At 44.2% G+C, this 18,127-nt stretch overlaps 2 protein-coding genes across 3 annotated transcripts in view; both read right to left on the bottom strand.

Moving 5' to 3' along the window:
* The window catches only part of inpp5b (inositol polyphosphate-5-phosphatase B), a 44,564-nt gene extending 42,903 nt beyond the window's left edge, over positions 1 to 1,661 (bottom strand). For both annotated transcript variants that reach the window (XM_061216147.1, XM_061216155.1), the window contains exons 1-3: positions 1,335 to 1,661; positions 522 to 601; positions 297 to 394 (exon numbers count right to left, since the gene is read on the bottom strand). In XM_061216147.1, the coding sequence (XP_061072131.1) occupies positions 297 to 394; positions 522 to 601; positions 1,335 to 1,391 (235 nt within the window). In that variant the 5' untranslated portion in view covers positions 1,392 to 1,661. The remainder of the gene's footprint in view (positions 1 to 296; positions 395 to 521; positions 602 to 1,334) is intronic.
* A 1,382-nt stretch (positions 1,662 to 3,043) lies between these two features.
* Positions 3,044 to 14,790, bottom strand: LOC133107318 (uncharacterized). Its single transcript, XM_061216312.1, has 8 exons — positions 14,744 to 14,790; positions 11,322 to 11,381; positions 9,305 to 9,432; positions 8,346 to 8,444; positions 7,966 to 8,122; positions 7,129 to 7,184; positions 6,805 to 6,909; positions 3,044 to 4,903 (listed from the first exon to the last, which is right to left on the bottom strand). The coding sequence occupies exons 2-8, from the start codon at positions 11,344 to 11,346 to the stop codon at positions 4,637 to 4,639; spliced, it is 837 nt and encodes a 278-aa protein (XP_061072296.1). The 5' UTR covers positions 11,347 to 11,381; positions 14,744 to 14,790; the 3' UTR covers positions 3,044 to 4,636.
* Positions 14,791 to 18,127: the final 3,337 nt, after the last annotated feature.

Below are 18,127 nucleotides of genomic sequence, written 5' to 3'. Positions count from 1 at the left end.
TAGAATCCACGCTATCATTCACATACCACGAATGGCTGAAGTGCGATACAAAGTAATGTTTTGACAAAAAGGGGAACTCTAGTGTTTGCCTATAATTATTCACACTCGCACTAAACGTAGACAACCCAGCCCATCCACGCTTGTTATTCGTTTAAATGATGCATGGCCGTTAAGTTTATTGATATAAAATTGCAGCGGATGACAGACATGCGAAGGGCAAGGACATTAGCAAGGGCGTAATACTCAAAGTGCACTGAGGTGTAACAGGTAGGTAGGTAGGTGTCCCCCGCGCTCACCTTCTACGATAGCGAAGTCATGAGAGATTGCCACTATCAAATCAAGCGTGACATCATCGCCCGTGATGGCCATTCTTCTGTGTGTAAACAAAAACAACCTTGGGGGAGACAGATTGGCGCATTAAAACGTGTTGCCAGGGAGACGATGAGACGTTATTTGTGAGATGCTTATGAAGGCTACAGATTCAGAAGATGAGATGGAAGCAAAAACTTGAACAAACTCACGCGTGTTCATGCTTACGCTCCACCAACCCGAGTAGTCTGCTTTCAATGACGCCGTCCACCGAGAGAAAACATGGGACAGCATGTTTTACACACTCAAGGAAAATGTAATTCTAAACCGGACTTTATTTATGGCATGGCAAAAATAGGTTACCAGGGTTTCGGGTTAAGATATTTCCAGGATCAATACCGCCTTTCCGCGTTTAGCAACATGCAATGAACTACGCAATTATGTGTCATTAAATGTGTATTATTTGAAACATTTTACTGCCGAGCAAAATCAATTTGCTGCAACAGCTGATTAACAGACTTAAATGCCAAGTCTATTTTTATACAACATCGCCACCTTGTGTAAAATGTGTGGCATTAGAAAAAAGCTTCATGACTCGCAAACAATGTTGGCTACTGGGCATGCGCAAACCAGCTTTCGCTTGTCTACAAAGTTACGAGCGCTCTCTCTGGTTTACAGTTCAAGTTCAGATTATATGCGCTATAATAAAAGAGCCTTTGAAAATGCGCGAAAACTTTATTAAGAAGAAATCGACATTTGAAACTGAGCAAATTTGTAGGCGGCAAAGTAAATTCTTACAGACATACTCGCTCCAAAGGCCTCGCCTTGGGCAAATGTCCAAAAATCTATCTTCCTCAAAATTTCACGGACAAAACTACACCACAAACCAGGATTTTGAGTGTCACCAGACGTTATACAAGCTGCCTCAAACTTATGACATACTTTACACAATTAATAAATAAGCCTATGACATTAAGCTTCGTGTAGGCTAGCTCAATACTCAGCACATTACCAAAGCAGGATACTATGATGCAGTTTTCATCTTCTGTCAGAGTCTCTTGAATCGCTATAGACTGATCCATTGCAGCGAAACCCCAGCTAGGGAGTTATTTCTCCGGATGTTCAATCCCCCCAAAAAATTCCGTCAGTGTTGCAAACACAGCGGACGTCCACCTTAAACGGTCGCGACAACACTCTATAAAATTCTTCGGCCGCACGAAATGCCTTGAATGAGTTTTTCGCAAAAGTAGAGATCCTGGCTCGGTAATTGCGTCATTATTCCCTCTCTTCATCCAGCTGTGTCTGTTTTCGCTCGCTCGCTCGCTCGCTGCTCGCCGTCTCTGCCACGCATAGATTTCCGAAGTTGGATGTGACGTCACGCACATTAGCCGCAGCATTAGGAAACCTCATCGGACGGGTTTGGCAACCTTTGAATTCTGTGACGGAGGGCGTTCGGAGGTTCAGACCAACTACTGGAATGCCACGATGATAACATGTCCACACTGTAACTAGCTATAAAAAAGTATTGGCTGCTGTAACCTTGGAATAGCAATTTTTTTAAAGCATTTTAGCGTAGGGTACCGCAAAATGAAGGAACCACGTTGAACTTTCATTCGATTTCCTTCCAGTGCTGGCCAGTAGGCTTTAATAACTGCTGTCATTGTATTTCATGTATATACAGCATACCATATAATAGGCAATTTGTGGCTCTGTTAATCACTAACTGAATTTGAATAATTTACCAAAAGGGGAAAATGCGCTACATCCTTTATGAACATACCTATGAACATACCTCAAACTACTGTACTGTGTAAATATTTAGGTTGTGTAAAGGTTCCGTTAATCATTCACACCAGTTATAAACCTCCATTCTTTGACCCTCCGTATATGCAACTTGGCAAATGTTTGCCAACTATCACCTAGACAGAGTATTGAACTTGAACCACAATATTAACATATACAAACGAATGCTTTGTGCATTAATTTATGGACAAAAGAGCTTTGAGCTGACGTCATGGGCAACCTCTGTAGGGTTAATTTTCAGGCTAAACTACTTACTTGGTTGCTTGTTGTGTGCTAAAATCCCCAGTAGGAATGCTCACCAAGTTCATTCGCTGCAAACAGAGTCATGAGAAAACTACTCCAAATGCCATCCCTTCCCGCTAATATTCAGCATGGTGGTTAAACCGTGAAAAGGTGTGTAGGGTGTGCCGAGTATAACTGGACATCTGATGCAGTGTGTAATCAGAGTTGAAAGCGGGAATGAATGCTGTCCAGTATAGGCCTAATTAATGAACTGTTGTTCCTGGTCTTATAAAGGAGATTATAACCGTGTTGTGAACTCCTAATCATAAACGGTATTCATGAATAAAGTATAAACAAACATACTGACTGCACTCAGGGCTGCATGTGAAATTAACCGTTTGAAATGACAAGTACAGTCATTATACCGTCTGGCCAACCAGATGACCAGCCTTTTCAACATCAGCTTATTCTTCCAGCTTAACTGACTGGAGACCAGTTTTCCCCAGCCACAGACCAGCTATAAACCAGCTAGAAGTGTCAAAAACACTGTTTAATCCAGTTTAAACCAGTTTAGAATCCCAGGTGGTCTTAGCTTAGACGTTTCAGCAGAGAGGCACCTGCAGGGATTCCTGTGGCGTGTTCTTCTCGTTCTTAATTAGCCAACATCTCAGCCAGTGTTTACAGTGAAGTAACTAAGCACCACACGGTATGTTTGGGACATTTTATTTGATAGGATTTCAAAAGCAGTCATTACATTTTATACATATATACATTTTAGCCAAAAAAAAAAAAGATATACTTCTTTCAATATTACACCAAGCATTATTCAACATTTTACGATAGGATAATATGTATAACGGAATGTATTCAGAGTTACAAACATAAGTTAAATAGCAGTGCAAATATGACTTTTTAATTGTATGACATGACCTGGACTATATCTTCATTATTAAATGTAAAAAAAACATCTCTATTGTTCACAATTGGGAACATGATTTGAGTGTTATTTAGATGCAGGTTTTACGAGAACTGTGCATTTATGTGAAAAACAGACATTGCTCAAAGGAACTTTAGAATCTGAAGTGGGTCGGGAAAGATTAGTATGTTGTCCTACTTCAACTGTATGCCATTCACATATGATACTGTCATAAGCATGACATAGTAGCTGTTATAACCAGTCCTGAGCTTGTGACAGGTGTCATAACAATGTCATAACATGCACAGCAATAATTTTGAAACTGTTATTTTGAAACTATATGCTTTTTTGGTAAAAAAATCAGTGCATAAATTTTGACAGTGTTATGACATAGCTGCATATGATGCTATGTCATGCTAATGAAGATGTTATGAAAGCTTTCTGACATATAGTTCAAGCAAAGTGTCTCTTCTGCTTTTAATTCACTTGATTGACTACCCAACTAGTAATTCTACGTAAAACACTCGTTTCAAGTTATTACATAACAACTCAAAACAAGCTGGTCTGAATTTTAATTATTATTTTATGGTATTAAAGTGCATTTGGATACATGGAACAACAAATGAAGAAGGAAGTTTGGGGTTTCTTGATTTCTTTTCTACCTGCTACAAGTACATCACCAAGGATATATTCCGTCAATACTTGTGACATCATTACAGGTGAGTAACATTGTTTTTGTTTTGTTTTTTAAAATAAAAATGTCAAAGTGAATTGATAATGATATATCTGCTGAAAGACAACAGGGAAATTCAGAGGCAGATCAGGGCTCTGGGTGGATGATTCCATGGGTTTTCTATAGTGGTGGGGTTACATGTTGGATCTTTTAACTGGGCATCCCTGGGTTGGATAATTCTGCCACCAAGAGACAAAACCACAGCTGATCTTCTGAAATTTCACAGATCACAGCTGATCTTCTGTGATGTCACAGATCACAGCTGATCTTCTGTGATGTCACAGGCCAGTATCACTTAGATGTGCAAGTAACAGAATATGTGAAGCTTAAACATTTCTTTTTATATATAAACACTCACTCTCACACACACACACACACACACACACACACTCACTCACATACACACACATTACACATGCATACACGCACTCATACACACATGCAGTACTCACACGCACACTCACATGCACACACACACATGACACATGCATACACACACTCATACACGCATGCAGTACGCACACACACACACACACACACACACACTCGCAGTAAGGGAATAAAATAAGTGAGCGTTCCTCTCTGGAGGAACACGGGAACGGTTGTGCTACTCTGACCTAACCAGCCGTGTTTCGGGGCACTAGTTGCCGTGGTTACTGAGCGTGGATCTGTGAGCCAGCCAGCCAGGCGAGCAGGGCGGCGGCCAGCAGGGAGAGGACGGGCACGGGGGCCAGGTGGGGGGCCAGGGAGTTGGGGGTGTTGAGGGTCCCGTCTAGCTTCAGGCAGGAGGAGGCCTTGGTGGCGTTGCAGCACTCCTGGGTGCAGTCCACCGCCGTGGAGGTGCAGGCTTCCTCCTCTCTGCAGTCTTTGCTGCAGCTCGCCACCCAGGTCATCACCGAGCCGCTGACCGTCTTCTTCAGCTGTGGAAACAGGGCCGTGTTCACTAACTCACTAACTCACTCACTCACTCACTCACTCACTCACTCACTCACTAACTCACTCACTCACTCACTCACTCACTCACTCACTCACTAACTCACTCACTCACTCACTCGCTCACTCACTCACTCACTCACTAACTCACTCACTCACTCACTCACTAACTCACTAACTCACTCACCCACTCACTCACTAACTCACTCACTCACTCACTCACTCACTAAATCACTCACTCACTCACTAACTCACTCACTCACTCACTCACTCACTAACTCACTAACTCACTCACCCACTCACTCACTCACTCACTCACTCACTCACTAAATCACTCACTCACTCACTCACTCACTAACTCACTCACTAACTCACTCACTCACTTGCACACTCACTCACTAACTCACTCACTCACTAACTCACTCACTCATTCACTCACTCACACACTCACTCATTCACTCACTCACTCGCAAATTCACTCACTCACTAACTCACTCACTCATTCACTCACTCACTCACTCACTCACTCACACACTTACTCATTCACTCATTCACTCATTCACTCACTCACTCACTCACTAACTCACTCACTCACTCACTCACACACTCACTCACTCACTAACTCGCTAACTCACTCACTCACACACTCACTCACTCACTCACACACTCACTCACTCACACACTCACACACTCACACACTCACTCTCTCACACACTTTACAATAAAGGCCAATTAGTAGATAACATATACCTTAACTAAGGAAAAGGTAATTTCTGCTTAATGTATTTGTACATCAATTAACAACTACATTGGTTAATGCCAATTCATGTGCCGTAAAGTCCAGTTCACAGTCCAGTGATGCTTTTCCTTTCTCCCAGGTATTAACTGAACAATTAGTACTACTGATTGGACTGTTTTCACACCTGACACCCAGGTAAAGGGAGGGTGGAAAACCAGCTGTTCTCGGCCCTCGAGGCCCGTGAGTTGACGATCCCTGTAGTAAACAGTTTTTATCCCCTCTTGTTCTTATCACTGAGGTGAAGTCACAACTTTCTTCTGCCTATTTAATGAGCCTTCAGGCTGTGCCTGAGCCACGGGTTTGGGAAGGAGGGCTGAGGGTTTGGGAAGGAGGGCCCAGAGTTTGGGAAGGAGGGCTGAGGGTTTGGGAAGGAGGGCTGAGGATTTGGGAAGGAGAGCTCAGAGTTTGGGAAGGAGGGCCCAGAGTTTGGGAAGGAGAGCTGAGGGTTTGGGAAGGAGGGCTGAGGGTTTGGGAAGGAGGGCTGAGGATTTGGGAAGGAGAGCTCAGAGTTTGGGAAGGAGGGCCCAGAGTTTGGGAAGGAGAGCTGAGGGTTTGGGAAGGAGAGCTGAGGGTTTGGGAAGGAGGGCTGAGGGTTTGGGAAGGAGGGCTGAGGGTTTGGGAAGGAGGGCCCAGAGTTTGGGAAGGAGGGCTGAGGGTTTGGGAAGGAGGACTGAGGGTTTGGGAAGGAGGGCTGAGGGTTTGGGAAGGAGAGACGTGTCCTCTTCAGTGGGGGCTTCACCATGAACTTGGATGGGGAAACAACTGGACAGTCGAAATTCAGGGAATTTGATACGAAGTAAAGAAATAATACCTGCACACTGCTATTACTGTTCCCTGGTGATACATTTATGGGCAAGACAGACAATGTTACAGTTACTTCTGTACCAAAACACTGTTTGTTTTGCTCACTGTAATAAATATATCACCATTATTTCCTGACTTTGCTTTCTTATTTTTTTTTTACCTAGCACCTGTGCAAAATACTTTGGATGTACACTTAGCTCTTACTATACTTTTGGGATATACACAGGATAATACGTGAAGTTATTTCATTAAATTTAAAAAAACAGTGCCCCCTGGTGGCCATACCCAGCAGTAGTCCTGGCCGACGGGACACAGCATGATTTTGGTCTTCTGGTCGGCCTTCGTGTAGCACTTCTCCCCCGTGCATGAGAGCTTGTGGCACTTCTTTCCCTGGACAGGTGACAAGGTGCATGCTGGGATATCCAAAAAAACATACATAAACCCCCCCCCCCCTTTACAGTACAACAAAAGGGCGTCGAACCCAACCCCAGACTGGAAATGACTGAACACCCCCTCGCCCCCGTTCAGATGGTTCCACAATAAAAAAACCCACAAAATGGAGGTTACCCTCCCCTCCCCACACTACTCCAAACCCAAAAGCTGGCTTACGTTGTTTCCCGGTGTCGTAGGCTTCGGTGTAGTTTTGGGCGTTGTGGTCGGAGCAACTGAAACATTAAAGGTTCAGGATGAGGTGACCATCGCAGCAACACCATTCAGTTAAAGCGGCCAGGTCTGCATGCTTTTGTGTACAAATTAGTGGAGAGCAGTGTGGCGCTAACGCTAACGCTACCTGTAGTGGGCACCATAGAGAGTAGTGTGGCGCTAATGCTAACACTACCTGTAGTGGGGACCATAGAGAGCAGTGTGGCGCTAATGCTAACACTACCTGTGGTGGGGACCATGGAGAGCAGTGTGACGCTAATGCTAACACTACCTGTGGTGGGGACCATAGAGAGCAGTGTGACGCTAACACACTGCCTGTAGTGGGGACCATAGAGAGCAGTGTGGCGCTAATGCTAACACTACCTGTGGTGGGCACCATAGAGAGCAGTGTGGCGCTAACACGCTGCCTGTAGTGGGGACCATAGAGAGCAGTGTGGGGCTAATGCTAACACCACCTGTAGTGGGGACCATAGAGAGCAGTGTGGTGCTAATGCTAGCACTGCCTGTGGTGGGGACCATAGAGAGCAGTGTGGGGCTAATGCTAACACCACCTGTAGTGGGGGCCATAGAGAGCAGTGTGGTGCTAATGCTAACACTACCTGTAGTGGGGACCATAGAGAGCAGTGTGGCGCTAATGCTAACACTACCTGTGGTGGGGACCATGGAGAACAGTGTGACGCTAACACACTGCCTGTAGTGGGGACCATAGAGAGCAGTGTGGCGCTAACACAGTGCCTGTAGTGGGGACCATAGAGAGCAGTGTGAGGCTAATGCTAACACTACCTGTGGTGGGGACCATGGAGAACAGAGTGCCGTTCAGGCAGTCGGTGGTGTTGCAGCAGGCCACAGAGCAGCCGGTGTGGGTGGCGTTGGCACAGGCCATGCTGGGACAGTCATCACTGCAGCCCACCGAGTAGGACATGGACACCAAGCGCTGCAGCTGAGGGGGGAGAGGCAAAGTCATATTAACATTCATATTTTTGAAACCTTTGCAGACACCTTCCTGATGAAAATATTCAAATGGAATAAAAAAATTAAAAACAAGTTCCAACATGTGCATGAATTTGTGTATTTATTTTCCTGCCCACATTATTATGGGCTAGGACTGCAGATATACACTGATATGTGAATGTAGATGTGGATGAGACGCAATCACAGCTTACTGAGCAGTAGGAGGAATTGCCACCGCAGGCCATGGCCGTTTGATTCATGAACATGGTGTAACAGTCTGACCCGTTACAGTTGAACTGGCGACAGGAGATCTGTGGGACACACACACACACACACACACACACACACACCGAGCTCAGGACTGAAATCTGACAGGCACAGAGATGCAATCTGGAAGGGGGGGCTGCCTGTGTTGTGTAATTCAGAGGATTAATAGGGCACACAGACACACACACACACACGCGCACACGCGCACACGCACAGACACACACACACACACACACACGCGCACACGTGCACACACGCACACACAACGATATATATTCTCACACATACTAATGGTGGATACTTTTTGCTTTCCAGTAGCTTGAAGTCACCATATGTGCGTAGATTAGGCCTGCCAGATTCAGTCTAACCCGGACAGCAAAGCTAGAGCTAAGCCCATCCACTCTGCCACCTTGTGGTTGAGTCGTCGACATCTCAAATTATTGCTGCGTGCATATTTATAGCATACAAAAATCTGTGACAGAATAAAACCGCAAAACGCCGATCCCAGACTCTCTGCTAGCGAGAACAGCAGTTTAGATTCTCATCAGCCTCTTATTTGCAATGCAGGGAAATAAAACAGCAGGCTCCCCCATGCCCTCACCTCACCACAGGCATATTCTAACAAGCCCTGATACCGTTTCTCAATGTCAAAAAAAATCAATTGGCCGATTAGATGATCGCATTAATAAGTAGGTGTAATCAAGTAAAAATGTTACCTCGTAAAGTACTCAGTGAGTGTATGTGCCTGCACACTAACCCAAAATGGCTGCTTTCCACACCAAACAGATGTTCATCATTAGTCATTTGTAGTCATGTAGTTGTTCTATTTGTACAGCAGTCTCTATTGAAATTTGGGGGCGAGGTGCAACGGGGGCTGGGGGCAGAGTGTGACCCAATCACTCACCATGCTTCCAGAGGCCGTGGTCATCGGGGGGGTCGCCGAGGCCATCGGCGACTCGCTGAACCCGGTCGGGCTTGTCTGCGGTGACGCAAGCTCCGGATTTCCCATCAGAATCACCAGCAGCACGAATCCTGTCGACAAAACAGGAGAAGAAGAGTACGTCTGCGAACACATGCAGCGCTGTGCAAAAAGTCTTGGGCACCCTTGATTTTTTTTAAAAATTTGGTCTTAAATGTTTATTTGTTTTCTGCATTAGTGTGTCAGTAGAAAAGAGCAAATTTGAGCTGTCCAAACATAATTTTTCACAAAATCAACTGTTACATTTTTTTTGTATGTCATTAAATAAAATAACATATTCAATAATAGACCACTTTTCAGATTTGATCAAGGTTGCTGGGATTACCTGGGGCCTGTTCCACAAAGCAGGATTACTAAATTAGCTGGATAACTGCACTGAGTAAAAACCCACAAAGCAGGATTACTGAGTTAGCTGGATAACTGCACTGAGTAAAACCCACAAAGCAGGATGACTGAGTTAGCTGGATAACTGTGCTGAGTAAAACCCACAAAGCAGAATTACTGAGTTAGCTGGATAACTGCACTGAGTAAAACCCACAAAGCAGGATTACTGAGTTAGCTGGATAACTGCACTGAGTAAAACCCACAAAGCAGGATTACTAAATTAGCTGGATAACTGCACTGAGTAAAACCCACAAAGCAGGATTACTGAATTAGCTGGATAACCGCACTGAGTAAAACCCACAGAGCAGGATTACTGAGTTAGCTGGATAACTGCACTGAGTAAAACCCACAAAGCAGGATTACTGAGTTAGCCGGATAACTGCACTGAGTAAAACCCACAAAGCAGGATTACTGAGTAAACTGGATAAATGCACTGAGTAAAACCCACAAAGCAGGATTACTGAGTTAGCTGGATAACTGCACTGAGTAAAACCCACAAAACAGGATTACTGAGTTAGCTGGATAACTGCACTACTCCTTAGTTTTTACTATTTACTGCTTTTGACATTAAATCTAGATATCAAATGTTTGCTATGAAATGTTTCCATATTATTGTTATTTTTTAAAGCATCTTTGCTTCATGTAATTGTTTCGCAAACTACATTTACAAGAGTACCGCAAACCTGTTTATTTGCGGACGAACGGGATTAAACGTTCTGTGATAGAACACTCGTCTGAAACGTTCTCGCAATCTTGCCACCGCAACGGGGCGATGTCGTAACGTTGACGATACCTTCCAGTAATGTTGTGAGAACGTTTTGTGTTGGCTGGGTGGCTGACTGTTTTGCTCTGTGTCTTCTCTCTCTGTGGAGGCTGCCGGTCCCAGTTGAGCGGGTCTCAGTAGAGAGGGCCGGCTGCACCTTTTGGTGCGGCTGTTTGGGGTTTTAAAACGGCCCCTTTCCTGTCCCGGTGTTTCGCTTTTGCCCTGCCGACTCGTTACTGAAGCAGTCTGTTTTTTGCAGTTTTGTTTTTTGACCCTCACAACATCCCAACACCACACTTAATACTTATTCACCCCCAGCGTCACTCTCCTGATATGGTGCACATGAACTACACTTTTGCTGTCTTGACTTGGTTTAATAAACACTTTATTGTAGATCATTGGTTTTGCGTGTGGCCTCCGCTTCCCGTTAAAAACAAGAGGCAGTTTGTAACAGCACTCTCTTAGAGTAGAATATAGTTCTCTAGTAGTACCTGACACCGGTTGTTTTGTGATGTGGGCTGATTTTTCTGTGTGTTTCAGAAATTCATTTTTTCACAAATTGGCTAAGGAGACATTGACTTCTGATTCAAAGGACACCACAAAACTGGACTGGACTGGACTTTCAGATCCCTGTTCCAGTGGCTTGAAGGACAATAGTACTATGGCTTTCTCCTCATACACATAGAGCCCAGATAAGCACATCTGGCCCTGGTTTTCTTTTCTCCTTATCCATATGTAGGCTACTGGTCATGAGGACATTGTTGTCATAGATAAATGAGAGGTGAGTGACCATACCTTTAAAATACTGCCCTGAAGCCATCTTCTCCAACAGGGTGGAACAGCTCTCAGTGTAACCTGCAAAACATTCACACATTTTAAAAAAATGTGTGTATGTCCGTGTGTGTGTGTGTGTGTGTGTGTGTGTGTGTGTTCGCTTAATTCATAGAGAAAGGTTTTATTAAGGGTTTACAATCCAAAAAAGGGATTAACAAAATGAAAAACAACACATCTGTCATACTGAGTTCTGAAAGTGGAATGAGGTACAGGAGAAAGCAGATTCCCTGTGGATATTGGGAGGCGTGTTTGCACACAAAGTCAGTAGTGTATGGGAGAGCTGGCCACGTTATGTGACAGAGATGGAGAGCCTTGCTGGGGTGCTCCAGTCCAGAATTTATGAAGTGCTGGTTACCCAAAGTAAGAGCCAAGCTAGTCTGAATGGCCCGTTCGCCTCAGTACATAATCCTCTACATGTTCTTCTATAGCGCTACCCAGCTAGCCATTACGATTTACAGCTTGAAAATCAAACATGAATTAAAAACAAGAAATAAAATGTAAAACGTATGCCCAAAACCGCACATTAAATGTGAATATGGTTCCAAGTGTGTAGCACAAAATTCTGGGCTCTGTGCATATCCAATCGCTGTGGGCCCCGTGAAAACTGTAGGCCAAAGCAAACTTTTTTGTCAAGGCCTTTTGAGACCCTGCTGAATTCCCCCCGCTGTAATACCACTGCGCCGCTGCATTGCGCTTATACAAAATCTGTCTCAAAACTCCAACGTGTATATAATCCACGTCATCCATTCGCCATTACCCGCCGTCTACCGCGACAGTCCCTTTGTAATTTACAAATCATAACCACATAAACGATGTTTAAAGTTGTAAACTCCAAACACCGTCTGTCCCGACGGCCGTTTCAGCTCCGAAGCCCGTGGCGAGAAACAGCTACGTGGCACTGCAAGCCTTGAGCGATGAGCTAAAACGGAGTACCTGTTTTCAGTTTAAAATGCAACAAGCAACGTTCCCTGGAGGGTAAGACTATTGCATAATCACACAACTGAATGTACCATTGCATTATGTTATTGTTGTTGATTTAATTTATTGTACGGTGAACTAAAGCAGCTAATTCATACACTGCGTATTTTATTTATTTTTTTTGCACTTCCTCCGTTAGACCAGTATTTATCAGAACCATGGAGAGCGCCTTATGCGTTTTATTTCCACCCTCGACACTTCGCCGTATCCCCGGAGAACACTGAACCGACTGTTGACTCGAGTTAAACACTCAGTTTACGCAGCGTAACAGTAGCTTCCTTTCAGCTTTTTCGACCTGAGTCCAATCTTTTGATCTTTACAACCCTCTGCGCCGGTGTAGTTCGGACGGTTAAACAATCCCGGCACTGTTCGGATGAAACTGATATTACATTACATTACATTACATTACATGGCATTTAGCAAGTATGAGTGCTAAGAGGACCTGAGAGGACAGTACAGTTCCGAGTCCTAGTGTAAACATACAGATAATCAGAACCCTCGAAGAGTACAATCAACTTTCAAACTAGCATACCCCAGTTGGCAGCTAGAATACCCTGAATACAACAATACAACAGCCAATAAAAAAACAACAATATCTATACAAGTAACAATATCCATACAATCTATACATACGTGCCATTACAGTCTAAGGCTAATCATGGTGGTGAGTTAGGGAGGGAAAGGTGTAGCCTGAAGAGATGAGTCTTCAGTCTGCGCTTGAAGGAGGTCAGAGACTCTGCCGTTCTGACATCCACCGGGAGGTCATTCCACCACCGTGGGACCAGGACAGACAGCAGTCGTGAGCGTGAATATGACACGCTACAACTGATAGTTACGCTACAGCTACCCTTACGGTTTTTACCAGGCTTTTGAAAGTAGACTGGGATACTCAGACGCTGAGGGAACACTAATGCTTGCCGTTCTGTCTAAAGTTGTTTAGCACCAGCTTCTGATTTTAAACCTATCCTGCGGCTTTTTGGGCCGGTTTCTTGGACACAAATTAAGCGTAGCCCTGGACTAAATTGAGTTTTGTATGGATAATCTCCATTCAAACTTGAATTTAGTCCCGGAATGGTCTTAATGTTTGTCTGCGAAACTGCCCCACAGTGTTTCAGTTTTTAGGCCCAGTGCGTGAACCCGTGCCAATAATAATAATTTAAAAAAACCTTCGCGTTGGATTTCAAATGAATGTTTCAATCACAAACGGTTAGTAACGATTGAGTATAACGAGTAGTAACACTAGCATTAAAAATAACAATTTTACATTTTCGTTTCTGGGAAACCCGATACCATCCAGTCACCCAGCTTGTTAACTGAAAACTTGTTTGTTCGCGGCGAATCCCAGGAGAGCGAGCGAAACGCTCCGTTTGTTTTGCATCATTCCCCGGGGATGCTCGGTCCTGTGCGGAAACCGCCCTAGCAACGAGGCGCAGATATCCTGGCCGCTCCGCGCGACCGGCCGTGTAATTGCTCTTTGGGGAGTGCACATAGCGACCGTTGTCACAGTTTCGCGCAATCCCGCAAAGATGGAGCTTGAAGCGAGAAACATCAAACATACGTATAATCATTTCCGCCTTCGGATAGCCCAGGGTTATCTCACCTCTGGGAAACGACACAGGAGCAAACGTGTTATATAATATACAGAAAGAAGAAATTGAAGATTGAATATTATTTTATGCGGTAGGCCTACTCAAATTCTTCTTGTAAGTGCGCAACATTGTTTGATCATAATTATCAGCTGATTGTTTTACATGCAGCAGTGGAAATTACATTATTTTATTGAAATTAGCCTACTGGAACAGAGTTTCATCGTAAAGACAAAACTAATAGATGACACAATAGATGACATTTAAAAAACAGCATTTAATCAATACATAAATGCAAATACGTCATTCCAAATTATTGCTTATAACCCTTTTTTTTTTGTGAAAAATATTTCTCATTACGTCATTCCAACTCATTACATTTGTAGCTTTAAAATCTATAGTAAATTATCAGGGACGTTTGTAACCCATGGTATCAAAAAAAAAAAAATTCATAGTCATTTATAAAACTGTATCTGCAAAATAATATAGGCTAATGTATTTTACAAGCAGAGATGAAAACGGATCATCAGCAAGAAATAAGCGAGTAATTCAGGGAAGAGTCACACTAATTTACACTAACACCTGCAGTGTCGCTATATACTCGTGCGTATAAGGAATCGCCACCAGCAAAACAGAACAAACTTCTGGAGTGGCTGAACTATGTAAAATTCGACATTCACCCCTTATTAACACGAACACGCAATACCTTTCCGTTGGAGTTGGGTTTAGCCACGCGCAAACCGCGGCAGTTACGAGACGTTTAACGACGTTTAAAACCGCGGAGCCACGGATCTACCTCATATTGCCGTCGAGCCTTACCTGTGTGCAGAACAGCGGGGGAGCGTGCCGTGAGCGAGGCGGTGGGCTCGTGCAGCAGCTGCAGGTGAAGTGGAAGAGTCTGCAAGTGATGTGTCCTCTCGCTCGGCTCCTGCGTAACGTTTTACCCCTCCTCCTCCCGCCTGTCTCTTCCTGGTGACATCACTGGGACAGCAGAGGTAATTACTGGAAACTTTCTCCTTTTGTGGTCTCCTAATTACCGGTCACCCCCCCCCGTCCCCCCCGTCCCCAGCTCCCCCCACACCTTCCCGTCGAGAAGGCTGTCGTTTTTGTCTTCACAACCCGATATTCTTCCCCAAATGTTTGGCTGACTTCTACCGCCCGGGTAGTCAAATTCATGCAGATAAAAGCATTCAGTGATGTTTGAACTATAACAGACTTTTTATGTGATCCTTTATGGGATAAAAAAAATGTACTCTGTAGAAAAATTTCTAATATAAAAATGTGCTGTGTACATCTATGGCTGCTGCTGTGGGAGTCGGCAGAAGCCAATGTTTACTCAAATCCACTGCTTTACATTTCAATTATCTAGCATTCATTTATTTAATCCAGTTAATCTCTCTTTTACAAGAGAGGCCTCATTGGAAAGGCAACCGGGATGCTTGCCGTAGGTAATGAAACAAAACAATAATTGGACATTTATGTACTTGTATTAATCTGGTTTTCTGTGCAAAACCATTCTTTCTACAAACCAGTGTCAACCAGCGGCAGATACTACTACCTACTGAGTCAGGTTCTGCTCAAGGCTTCTTCCTGTTAGCCAGGGAGTTTTTCCTTGTCACTGTTGCCCTAGGTGTACTCTTGGGGATCAGTTTCTCTGTAAAGCTGGTTTGTGACAAAGGCCCTTTGTAAAAAGCGCTATACAAATACAAATTGATTGATTGATTGATTGATTGAAAACAAATAAACCGACAATAATTCTGAGTGCCATAAACACAAATGGCAGGAATGTTCATTTTAACCTTGAAGATTAACGAGGTGAAACTCAGAAACTCAGAAAGGACAGGTCAGACGCAATCAAAAAGCACGTGACTGTGTGCCATTTCATGAATATATATTGTCTGTCTGTATTCCACATTTTATTCTGCGAAGCACCTGTGGATGTGTTTCCAGTACCAGTATATAAAGTTGTATATGGTATAAACATATCAGGTATGTACGTTTCTGTTCTGAATAACCTGATTGGCCAGGGGCCTGGGCAGGAAGTAGGTGTGGATCTGAGAGATGTTTGACCTCTCGTTTATCTGCTCAGTTTCACAGAAACACAATCGCCAACACCACTAAAGACCAGCTGAAGCATGAGTCCACCTCATTCACAGCTCACCCAGTCAAACGGGTTTCTGCACTTTCCCAAAGTCTGGGAAACCCTCAGCTTTTCCTTCAGGTCACGCTTCCTTTTTCTTTTTTGAGGAAACATACTGAAGCAAACTACTTATTAGAGACTTAAAGTCTGCAAGGAAATAACTTATTACGAACCAGGTTCTTACCGCTCGTGATTTGTATAGGTCGGGCCCGACTTTTGTGAATCCAGTTGTGGAAATGTTCACGTGTTGTGTTGCTGACAGGGTGAAATTAAATCCTCTTTTTCACAGAACACCACTCCTTCGTGTTCCCTTTGACGAGGTCACGAGGAACTGCGGGGGACAAAGTGTTCAGTGTTCAGAGAACCCCCGCGCGTGTGTTACGGGAACGCCTCAGACATGCACCCCACGCCTCAACCCGCAGGAATTTCCCCTTTAATAACGCGCTCAGCGTATTCCCACCCAACACCAGCCCAACACTTTCAATTACCACACTTTAACTTTCTCATCAAACCTGGGTCACACACATAATTGTTTTGGATTTAAATACTTCTCTGTGCTCGATTGACGTGGTTGCCTGGTGCAGTTGAGCCAACCAAGGCACATCCCATGCCCACCTCGAGCTTCAGAGTGTCCCTGAGCGAGACGTCCAGCCCTCGATTGCTCCTGGTGAGCAATGGTGCCTTGCATGTGTGTGTGAATAGGTGAATGAGAAACATCCATTGTAAAGCGCTATATAAATGCAGCCTATTTACCTTTTACCAAGAGGAACAGAAAGTGGGGTATTGGGTACACACAATACACGCTCAGTAAGGCATGGAGAAGTATTCAAACACAATGACCTAGGTTTCTTTATAATATTGTGTCTTAATCATTGACCATCACTTCTCTAAAACGGACAGGGGGAGGTGGGGATAATTATCTATTAATGATGGAGAGATGACCGGGAACACACCAGGTTGATTTTGATATTTTGATAGTTCAGAGGTTTTATAAAAATGCAGGTCTTTCAAGATTCCAAACTGAACGTCCTGAATCCCAGTTATCAGGTCAGGGAGAGTCAGACAGTGGTTTCAGATTTCTTTACAATTCCCATTCTGTCTCTGAACTTTTTCTCCTTGCAATAAATGAATGAACGGTTATTACATTACATTACATTATTGGCATTTGGCAGATGCTCTTATCCGGAGTGACATACAGTTGATTAGACGAAGCAGGTGACAGTCCTCCCCTGGAGCAATGCAGGGTTAAGGGCCTTGCTCAAGGGCCCAACAGCTGTGCGGATCTTATGGTGGCTACACTGGGATAAGAACCACCGACCTTGCCTATCCCAGTCATGTACCTTAACCACTATGCTACAGACCGCCCATTATGCAGGTTAATGTTCAGCATTTATATAGCGCCTTTATCCAAAGCGCTGTTCAACTGATGCCTCTCATTCACACATACACACTCACACACCAACAGCGATTGGCTGCCATGCAAGGCACCACCAGTTTGACTCTGGGCTTTGGGGCCTGATCACAGTACCCGGACGTAACATCGGACCGGGTGGGAGCATGCTCAGGGAACCAGACATGGAACTCCCGGGTTTGCAGGTTCAATTCTCAAATGGAACACAGCCGTTTGGACCTCAAGCTTTGGGGCGTATCCGTGTGCGCACAGGGATCGAGAGCCACTGCTCAAGAGTGGACATGAAGGATGAAAGTAAAGCTCAGTGCTGTGGACTTCCCCGGGGAGACGGACGGAGAGGCAGACACTCCAGAGGGCATTAATGCGGAATCTCGGTTCATAGGCCCAAAACGGCAGTAGAGACACTGCGTTTGGTTTTTTGATAATGATTTTTTGATCCCATATGGGGAAATTCATTTACCTGCATTTCATTCAGTGTTACAGTTTAGCCTGTTAATGTCATGATAATCACTGACCTGAACGCACCTGCAGCAACTGGATCGAAACAGTAGCAAGTATATATTATTATTTATTTTTTTTATTTAATTTTGATTATGACATTATTCACTGCTTAAACAAAGGCCAAAAGTGCCAAAACAATGTTTACTTTTGC

The sequence above is a fragment of the Conger conger genome, chromosome 1 (assembly GCF_963514075.1).
Source record: "Conger conger chromosome 1, fConCon1.1, whole genome shotgun sequence".
Classification (NCBI taxonomy): domain Eukaryota; kingdom Metazoa; phylum Chordata; class Actinopteri; order Anguilliformes; family Congridae; genus Conger; species Conger conger.
Note: the sequence above shows the minus strand (reverse complement) of the source record. Positions and strands in the feature narration are given on the sequence as shown.